Source organism: Melopsittacus undulatus, chromosome 2, assembly GCF_012275295.1.
Source record: "Melopsittacus undulatus isolate bMelUnd1 chromosome 2, bMelUnd1.mat.Z, whole genome shotgun sequence".
Lineage (NCBI taxonomy): Eukaryota > Metazoa > Chordata > Aves > Psittaciformes > Psittaculidae > Melopsittacus > Melopsittacus undulatus.
In genome coordinates, this window is record NC_047528.1 from 74,837,069 (window position 1) to 74,847,700 (window position 10,632).

General features: G+C 45.5%; 1 protein-coding gene across 1 annotated transcript; it reads left to right on the forward strand.

Moving 5' to 3' along the window:
• The first annotated feature begins 1,808 nt into the window (after positions 1–1,808).
• Positions 1,809–3,407, forward strand: TMSB4X (thymosin beta 4 X-linked). Its single transcript, XM_034073934.1, has 3 exons — positions 1,809–1,961; positions 2,522–2,635; positions 2,941–3,407. The coding sequence occupies exons 2-3, from the start codon at positions 2,536–2,538 to the stop codon at positions 2,973–2,975; spliced, it is 135 nt and encodes a 44-aa protein (XP_033929825.1). The 5' UTR covers positions 1,809–1,961; positions 2,522–2,535; the 3' UTR covers positions 2,976–3,407.
• The last annotated feature ends 7,225 nt before the right edge of the window (positions 3,408–10,632 follow it).

Below are 10,632 nucleotides of genomic sequence, written 5' to 3' on the forward strand. Positions count from 1 at the left end.
ATGATGGAAATTTGTAAACATCATGGAACGATATTGTATATTCCTTGCCATTTCTTCCCTAAGTGATTTCTTCGGCCTTCAGTCTCACTTAGTCTCTAGCTCACAGTTATGCTTTTTAGTGCACACCATCACTCTCAGTGATTAATACTCTGCTCATCTCCATTTTGGAGGTGCTTGTGGACTAGAGGAGGAAACCAGACTTTGCACACCACACCTCTAAACGTGAAGGGTCTCAGCTTTAGAAAGACTCTGGGCTGACTGGAAATCCTGGTTCACTACAACACGTATTACAGAGATTGCCATGGGGACGAGATTTTATCCTTTTGAAATTACATCTCTGGAAGTGCTGTGAAAAATGGCCAGTGAAGGGGGAGAGGACAGCCATGAAGCAGAGGAAGCAGCATCCCCAGGGATTAATTGGAATGTATTTACAGTTCTTGCATGTATTAATACTGTTTGACTTGGGCTTTTAATTCATCAGCAATCACCCTCGCAGCAGATACCCCGCGGGAGGGCAGGAAACAAGGGGCAATTCACTGCATGGTTTCCTCACAGATGTCCCAGAAAGCAGCCGAAATTAATTCTCATGCTGGGGCTCCTGTCCACCTCACACCTTGGAAGCACGCATGCCTCCGTTCCTCCCCACAGCTGCTGCCAGACAAAGGCGCAGAGATTTCCCCAACTCCTCATTCAGCCACACGCACAGATACAGCCCCCCGCGTCTTTCACTTCGCTCACGTGAATAGTTCAGCTTACTACCCAATACTATAAACGCCCTCACAGGAGTCCCCCGTGCCATAGTCCCTTTTCTGGCCTCCCTACCCAACAGCAAATGCCCATCTAGACAAAATGTACTGCTTTTTAGGGCCGACTGTTGCATGGTGCTGCCCGTTGGAGCTCCCCGAAAGGCTGCTGGGGACATCCGGAGCCCGGCGATGCGGGGGTGCGGCTGCTCTGGCGCTGCCCGGAACGCCCGGCCCCAGCCCCGGCCCTCCTTTCTGCCGCCACAGGCAGCCGGGGCCAGGCGGGAGGTGCCTCGCCGGGGTGGACCCGCCGCTGGGGAGCGGGGCCGGCGGTAGGCGGACGGAGGAGCCATTGTCTGTCTGTGTGCTGGGCCGGCACCAAGGCACGGCCCGGCCCAGGGCGAGGGGGAGTACAATGGTGGTGGTGGGGGGAGGTCCCCCTTTCCTCTGCAAGAGGGTTGCACGGATAGCAATGGGGTTTTATCCTTTCTTTGCAGCGGGGTTAGAAGGACGGCAATGGGATTTTTTTCCCCTCCCTGCAGCGAGGCTGCAAAGGCAGCGAGGAAAGGGGAGGGAGAGGACGGGAGGCAGATGACCAGGTCCCGAAGCTCTGAGGGGTCGAGGATTTCGTCTTTTCTGTCTAAATGCGGAAATCTGAGTTAACAGCATCAGCGAGCAGATACTGCTCAACCGGGAGAGAGGCACGCTGAAGCAAAAACACCGCACTGCTCCCGCCGTGCACAGCCCTCCGCTGCGGAAGCTTAAGGGGGCTGCCCCTGTCCCCTGCCCTCTCACCGGCCTAGGGGGGGTGAGGACCGGGGAGACAGGGGCAGTGCCTGGTCCCATGCGGCCCCCCCCTCCCCGCCACCGGACTCTCCCGGGGGTGCCTTCCGCGGGCCGGGGCCGGAACCGGAGCCTGGCCGGTGACCGCGGCGATTTTCGGCTTTACGTGTGTGTGTGCCTGTAGCTGGGTGTGCGTGTGCGCCGGGGGAAGAGGGCTGGGGGGTGGAGGGAGGGGAAGGAAGCCAGGCGGAGAGGAGGGGGTTGGCGAGAGAGAGAAAAAGGCGGAAAGCGGCAAAATGGTTAGCGGGTGACATCACCGCTATTTGCATAGGCGCGGGGATAAAACCGCCCCGCCAGCGAGCGCTCTTTATACCGGCGTGCGGAGCGGCGGCTGCAGCGAGTGGCAGAGCTGAGCATCACCGCGCGGCGACACCGGTGGGTCCCGCGGCCCCCCCTTCCCACCCTCCCTCTTCCTAGCCCCCCCTTTCCACCCCGTTACCCCCTCCCCCCCGGACCCCCAGCGCGGGCTTCTCGGTGCCCTGCCCGGTATCCCTGAAGGGGGGGACCGCGGGCAGGGCAGGGCGTGGGGGCTATTGTTGGGGTGGAGTGGGGAGAAGAGCTATTGTCTGGGGCGGCTGGAGTAGTCGGTAACCGGGTTTTTGTGCCGTCGCTGAGCTTTATTTTGTTATTAATTGTGCCTTAAGGAGTTAATCCCGCGGCCGGCGCCGGGCGCTGCCCCTCTATTGTACTCGGCAGCGCGCAAATACGGGGTGGTGCCGTCGGCGGCTGGCGGGCAGCTGCACCGCCTCCGATGCAGGATTAAATGAGCGCTCTTTAAAATTGCTACTATTAATTTTAAATATGCCGGGGAACGAGCGTGTCCTTTTCGGCGTGCGTTGAGCTCTCGGCTCCCCGCCTGGGGCGCGGCACCGGGGGAGGGGGGGCACAGGGGAGCCCTCGCCGGGGGTAACGGGCTGTTCCCCCCGTGTACGCAGAGTTACCTGCCAACATGTCCGACAAACCAGACATGGCCGAGATCGAGAAATTTGACAAGTCCAAATTGAAGAAGACAGAGACGCAAGAGAAAAACCCGCTGCCTTCAAAAGAAAGTGAGTGCGGGCAGGCTGCGGGGTAGGGCAGGAAGGGAGGCTGGGAGGCGGGAGGAGACAAAGAGGGGCGGCAGGCGGGGGGCCGGGGTGCGGCGTGGAGGGAAGATACATGGCTGTTAATGTGCCAGACAGCCAAACCGTGAACCCACCGCATAGTAGCGCTTAATTTACAATTATTTCCGTCCTAATTTGATACATAGATACATGCAGATATTTTTACAAATTATAGGAGTTGTCATGTGCATGCATTTCAGGGTTTGGATCTTCATTTCCTTTTCCTTTTTCTTTTTTTCCTTTTTTTTTAGCAATTGAACAGGAGAAGCAAGCCGGGGAATCGTAATGAAATCTGCCCTTCCAAATTATGCACTGTACATTCCACAAGCATTGCCTTCTTATTTTACTTCTTTTAGCTGTTTAACTTTGTAAGATGCAAAGAGGTTGGATAAAGTTTAAAATGACTGTACTGCCCCTTTCACATCAAAAGAATAGAGAGAACTACTGACACTGAATGAAGGCGCTGCCTTTCCCTCTGCCTGTCTGGCTTTGGTCCTGGTGGCATGAAAGAGCTTGCATGTTGATGAAAGAAGAACTTGGGTGGGACTACAGTAAACTAGAGTAACACACGAATAAATGCAAAGCTGTACCAAGGTCCTGCGAGCTGTAAAATGCAGTTAATCGAGTGCCATTTTTTTTCTTTTTTTTTTGTTCAAATGATTTTAATTATTGGAATGCACAATTTTTTTAATATGCAAATAAAATGTTTTAAAACCTGGATGGTATTTATGTCCTCTATTTGGAGAACTGTATCAAAGGATATGAAGCATAAGAGCCGGTACTGAGACACAGGATACTATAAAACCTTTGGAGATGACTCAAACCTCAATCACCAGTCTCATTTTTTCAATACGTGCTCTCACCAGTAGATAAATCTGTGATCCTCGAAGCTAGCTTTTAGACATATTTGTTAAACAGTGCATGCCTTATAGTTCACCATGTGAGTATATCACTTCAAATATTTATTCTCTAAATGTTTCATATAGAGATGGATGAAGGCAAAAAATTGGGCTACGTTTGTTGATTTGCCCCGCCCATAGCGTAATGCTGTAGTAATAACCGTTGTGTGCTGTTGCAGATTCAACCTCGGTTGTATAAATCCATAATTGCTTTAATTAATAATTAAATCTCATTCTGCTGATACAGTATTTAAAGGAAGATGTTACTTGATTTTTAAGTCCAAGATTGAACATAAGCTTTTTAGTATCCTAAAGCTATTTTAGTGGTTGATGACCCATGCAAATAAGTATCATTTTACTAAAATGTTACTCATGTTTTGAAGTTTTATAATCTCAACAGCTATTTGGTACTAAGAATTGGCATCAGAGAGTAAAAAGCTGTGGTTTCTTTACTGATTGAAAACTGGCCATTTGGGGGCAAAAATGTCATGGTAATTTACAAGATGAAGATGATAATAAATTCTGTACACAAATAGTAACACTACACTGGTTTACAAACATATTCAGGCCTGGGACACATTTTGGTTGTTTTTCCTCAAATGACTGTGTAAAACCCGTGATCCAGGGAGATCAGTGGGAGCTGATGTTAGTATCTGTAGGTTTTGTCCATTACTCACTCCATTTTGAAGCAAATAATTAACATTCTAGAAGAAAATGCTGTCAGCCTGTAGGAGGGTGGTATGTTTCTGCAGTGCCTTAGTTTTTATCTTCAGGGTTTGAGTCTCTGTTCATTTCAGCCAGTTGCTATAAAGTAGAATTAGTCCCTCTGGGGAAGCCTGGGTTTTGCTGAGGCTGCTGACTTGGCGGGGTCACGTAGATTTGAGGTTTTGTCCTACTGCCTTTCCCTAGCAGCGTCTGACTGCTGCAACAGGCTCTGTCCTTGAGCTTACACTAGTGAGGGCAGTGGGGCTCCTCTGTTTGGAGGTTTGGTGGTGGTCCATGAAGCTGGAAGAGGGAGCCCCTGGGTGCCACATGTTTGTGGGCACAGCCACCAGCCCCCCAGCAGTAGAAGACTTGCAGAATCCAGTGTTTGATGAGACCTGGTTCAGGCCTGAGATGTTTTGGTGCAGTCCATGGGAAAATTTGGGAAGTCCCAGTGGCATAAGGAACTCCACAGTAATTTAAGCTGATGAGTTCTGGAATTAAATGAACTATTTCTTGTGCTTATAAATGTTTCAAGCTTTCATTTTATTCCCCATATGTAATGGGAAGGACATAGGAAAATTTTAGCTGAGTTTCTGAAAAGTCAATTAAACAATCAACTCCCAGCTACTGATCTTAATCAGGTAACACAGGATGTAGCATGACTAAATTCAGAAGCATACAGTCTGAACTGTACGTGTAAAAGCGAATGAGTAGAAGCAAGTGCTGGTTTATGGTGTATTCATCTATGGGAAGAAAATCAAAACAAGGTATTTCTGAGAGAGGCAAAGCATGAGATACACATAGCTCAGTGTAAGTCAATGAATGTGCATGCTGTAAGCCAGCGTGGTTCATCAAAACTAACAAAATATGAGGATTCTGTCTGGAACTGAAAATCTGCAGTGATTGGAAGACCACACTGGACAAACAGGTACCACCATTTGTGGTGTGCCTAGTGGTCTCAGGCACATGGTGGGAGATGGTGAGGCTCAGATCTGTTTTCAAGAGATACAGCAATAAGCTACGACTGCTACTGATAGGAGCTCTGTTTCTGGCATTAAGGACTGAATAAAATACTAAATCATCTGGAAAGTAAACCTTCCCAGTTAAATTCAGGAATTGGTGGAGCCTATCAGCTCCTACTTTGCTCCTTGTTTGGTTGGTTGTGTATATTCAGAGAAAATTGTGGCAGATCTTCACCATGCTTTGCATAGGAAATACTGAGGTGGTCACATCTGACACCTACTTTACAGCAATGCAATTAATGGCATGAAACATGAAGACTCAGATGGATCAGTTGTAATACTTGGGGCTGCCTCTGCTAGTTGCTGGCTGTGGCTAATAAGTGAGACCAGTCTCTTCACCATCAGTCTAGAAACTTTCAGAAGAGCAAACCGACTAGAAAAAAAAGGAAAAACAAAACACCAAACAACCCAAACCACAGCGCAAAACCTGGTTTTGAAAAAGGATCATTGGAAACAGGCACATATGGGTTTTGATCTCACACGCTGTGCAGCCACATTATTCCAGCCCTATGAGATGAAGGCTCTGCTGTGATGTCTGGTGTGCTGCCACCCCACCCCCAGCAGAGAGGCAGCTCCACTGGGGCTACATGGTGAGTAGCTCTGCCCTCTAGTACTGAACAAGGTTCTTCCTTTCTCAGTATACAATAAAAGGTTTTCTCTCTCTTTCATGCACCTCCCCAGATATCGTTAACTATGTGTACATTGGACGGAAAGCATATGTGAAACAATATCCAAAATAGATCTTTGTGGTATTAAAATTAATTACAGAGATGTGGAGACATTAATGCAAGCATTTTGGTCTTCTAGGCTATTTTTGTGCAATGCTGAATGTGTGATAAAACACCACTTCCCCTAGTAACCCTTTACTTCCCTAGAAACAGTGTAGAAATGAGCAGTTCCTATTGTGTATTGTAAGTATATATGGCTGTCATGTACAGCTGCTGCACAACACAGTTTTATTAATAGGGAACCGTGGGCTAATCTAAGCATAATATAAAATACAATGAGCAGATAATGCAGTGTTCAGTGCAAGAATTCCATGGGGCTGATACTAAAAGGGGTGTGAAAAAATAAAGAATGCAGCTCATGCTTATTCGTCGATATACAGTAGGATGACTGTGCAAAGCAACCTATGGCAGTCTTGGCAGAGCTGCCTTCCCTGAGATCATCTGATGTGCCAGCTTTGTGCATTTTCAATTCAACAGGCAAGGCAGCCAAATTGTAAATAAAATGGGCTATTTTGTTCATTTGGAGAAAGGCAATTCCAGACAACATTTATCCAGTATTTGTACACTGTCTGACAGATTAATTTGCTATTGTCCCTGTGAACTGATGATTTTTTTAAAAAGCTTTGCTCTTTACCATACACCTGTTTCAAAATCCTGTGACTTATGACAAGAATGTGCCCTTTTTTCCCTGTTTTCAGCTGAAGTTAATGACCTGAATTCCAGTATTGCTTTTACCAGGTTTTGAAAATGCCAGACCTCTCTCTGACTTTCTCTTCTTCCTGCTCTGGAAAAAAAAAAAAACAAACCCACAACCCTCAAACATGGTGGGTTCTGAGGAATGTTTAATTTTGCCTCTGGGTTAATGAGTCTTCAGCATATTGGGAGCACAGCAAAGATAATTTTTTTCCTCTTGTTTCTGCAATCATGAGGACTACAACTTTCCTTTTTAACTTGTAATCAAAAGCTGGGGTTCTCAGGAGATTTTTCAGTCTCCTGGAGCCTGGGCTTTATGAAAGCTGCTAGGCATGATGAGATTCATACAATGTAATGATATTTGGCAACTGGGAGATTCTCCAACCACTGCTCCCTGGCACTACAAGAACATTGATGGCAAAGCAGAGTCCAATCTATAGCATCAGTTTCAAGCCCTGATATGCAAATAGCAGAATGAGACTGTAAAGAGTAAATGTCTCTCTTTATTCAGAATTCCTATGTACTCTGATTTTTTGATGGCTCTGGATTTATATTTTACCTAACAGATTTTTCTTTCACCAATATTTTGCAAATGAATCAGGAGATTTACTGTAATTTATGTATATTTCTAGCATTTGAATAGTCCCCAAATGTTTCCAAAAGGTCCAGTTAAAACATTGTTTTGAAAAATAGAAGCTCATCATTCCACTGGCCAGAGGCTTCTTAGTGATGAAGAAACCTTTCCCCACTATTGTTATTCTACTAATTTTATCTTTAGCATGTGGTCCAGGGCTCGAAATTGGGCCTGGAAAGAATCTCCTATGACTCTGCAGACATCACATATTCCATGAACAGACATTTGCAGTGCCTTTTGTTTGCATAATATGGATTAATACCGAGTACACTTACAAATTGACTAGAGATGTGTTTGAAAATTGAAAAAAAACCCACACAACACCAAAAAAAGCCAATAAAAAAACCCCTGAAACCTAACACAAACTAGCAAAAACAAAAAAAAAAAAGAAAAAAAAAGAAGAGAGAATGTATTTGCATGTTCTATAATATTTGACATGAATAATTTAGTTATCCCTAGGATCTTCTAGTGGTATGAAGCTGCAGCAGCAACATTTAGGTATCTAAATTAAGACAGATGAACTAGCTGAAATCTTCTCTCTAGACAAAAAGGATGAAATTCAGGCTTTCAGGTGGTTCAAATATCACCTGATGTATTTTACAAATTTTCATAGATAGATAGTAACTTTATGTTTTATTTCCTATAATGGTTCTTCCTTTCCGTCTGGCATACAACTATATGTGATATGGTTTATACCACTCAGCTATAGCATTTTTAAATGTTTTGAAATGGAGAATATCTCTTCAGACCATCACTTGCAGCTTTTTTCTCTAAGGCCCCCTGCACAGCTAGATTCTGATGCAAGATAATTTTGGAGCAACATAATAATCTGAAAAATCACTGGCTGGATTAATTTTTCATGCATCTCGGTTCACCTCACCTGCTCTATGTCATCTGGCCTGTGTAAGAAAATTGAGACAACGGAGGGATATTCTTCATCCTTCCCCCTAGACTGGGCACTGTTTGAAATACCAGTGACCCGCTGTGCAGGGGGAATAGCAGTCAGTATTAATATGTCACAAGGTCTGATGTGGTATGTTATTTTCTGAAGGATGGAAATTTCAGCTTTTTGGCAAAGGGCTCATAAGACTTGCTTGCCACCCTGAAGGGTCCTAGTTTGGTTGGACAACACTACAGATGAAAATTTATTTTAGGTCAAGCTTAGAGGCTTTTGTGGTCCTCTCTGAGACTCTATAATCAAAATCAAGGTGTAAACCAAGTAGAAAAATAGAAACAAACTTTCTCTAAGTCATTTCAAGGATGACGTGTTATTTCATCACTTACAAAGGATCTGGTCACATAAAATTCAGAAAATAAAAATAGGACACTAGTTTAGACCCTTATGTCCAGTAAACTTGGCCAAAGGTTCTGGTGTCCTCAATATAAGAAGGACACAGAACTGTTGGAACAAGTCCAGATGAGGGCCACAAGGATGATCAGGGGACTGGAGCACCTCCTGTTTGAAGACAGGCTGAGAAAGTTGGGGTTGTTCAGCCTAGAGAAGGCTACGTGGAGACCTCATAGCAGCCTTCCGGTATCTGAAGGGGGCCTACAGGGATGCTGGGGATGGACTGTTCATTAGGGAGTGACAGGACAAGGGGTAATGGATTAAAACTTAAACAGGGGAAGTTTAGATTGGATATAAGGAAGAAATTCTTTACTGTTAGGGTGGTGAGGCACTGGAATGGGTTTCCCAGGGAGGTTGTGAATGCTCCATCCCTGGCAGTGTTCAAGGCTGGGTTGGACAGAGCATTGGGTGACATGGTTTAGTGTGAGGCGTCCCTGCCCATGGCAGGGGGTTTGGAACTTGATGGTCTTAAGGTGCTTTCCAACCCTAACTATTCTATGATTCTATGATTCTATAAAGGAATACCTGCTTGGAATTTATCACTATTATTTTTTTAAGGTATTACAGTAGCATCTTGGTGCCTGACATAAAACTACGGATATGAAGACGTGTGTAGTGAAAAAATCTGTTCCTGCAGGAGCAGAGCTGACTCCTGGACACAGATTTGGAAAAATCAGAAGTCTCAATGGGGACTGCCTACAGCAAGCATGGCTGAGTTGTAATTGAAGTAGACCCAAAGCTGCAACAGACTATGGTCTGCCTTCAAAATGTGACCTCCTGTTCCCCCTTCTTACCAGATGACTGACACTGCCAGACTTCCTATATGCAGCTGTGCCTTTGCATGTATGCAATGCCCCAGTGATTCAGCATGTCCTCACCATTTGATTTATTACTAAAACTTACGTTTAGTGTCTAGGGTTGACATAGGCAGCTGAGCCCCCACTGAAGAAAAGAAAGACCAGAGTGGAGTGTGAAGAGCGAATTGCCCAAGAAAAGTTCATTCTTTGCAGTCTTTTTCTTAATGTGTGAGAGCAACCAGTGGTGAGGAAAAGGAGGTCATTTCACAGTCACATCCCCAGGCAGAAAAGTGGATGTGGCTCTGAGCATCTAAGTTGTCGAAGTGGAAGCATCTACCTTGCCTAGTGGAAACCATCTTCAGTATGCTGAGCACTCTTCAGTGGGTTTATTTGCTCCATTTTGGGTTCTCGTGAGGAGGTCACCCACTGTGTCACCCAGTGGTGTGCACCACTGCCAGTGTCACTGGGTGGGCTCCTGGGGGCAGCCCCAGGACAGTCCCCAAGGCAGCTGAGCCTTTTTTATTTTAACATTTCCACTCAGCTTTCCCACCACCTCAGTTATGAAGTTTCAGCCATAGAGGTGAGCAATGCAAAATGCTTAAACCCTACCAAGATTATGCAGGAATAGAAGCTAGCCAGAACCTTACCAGTCCAGGCTCAGTGATGGCTTTAGGGCTGCTTTCCATCCCAGGAATGGGGCAAACCAGCTCATATGTAAATTAATTACTTAAAGAACCTAATTACTAGGTTAAGGACACTTCACAGAATATGAAATCTTTTCTTGCTAGGGAGCTTGATACCTAGGTCTTCATAAAAACTTGTCCTTAGATTAGGTCAAAGGCTAGAAGGTCCTGTGAAGAGTTATCGCAGAGGGCATATTAAAATGACTTCCACGAGTGAGCAATGCACTATGAGCTTTATACAAATATTCCCATTTCCTAGCAGTAACAAACAAAGCATTACAAGAAATGAAGTGTGTTGATGAAGGCATCCGTTATTTTGGTCCCATCATATTGTTTCAGCAGGAATTAGGAATAAGAGCTCTGCTAGCGGCTGAGCTATACTACCACTCTGACATGTTAGGAGAGGATAGATGGATCCCAGACAGTCTCGTCTC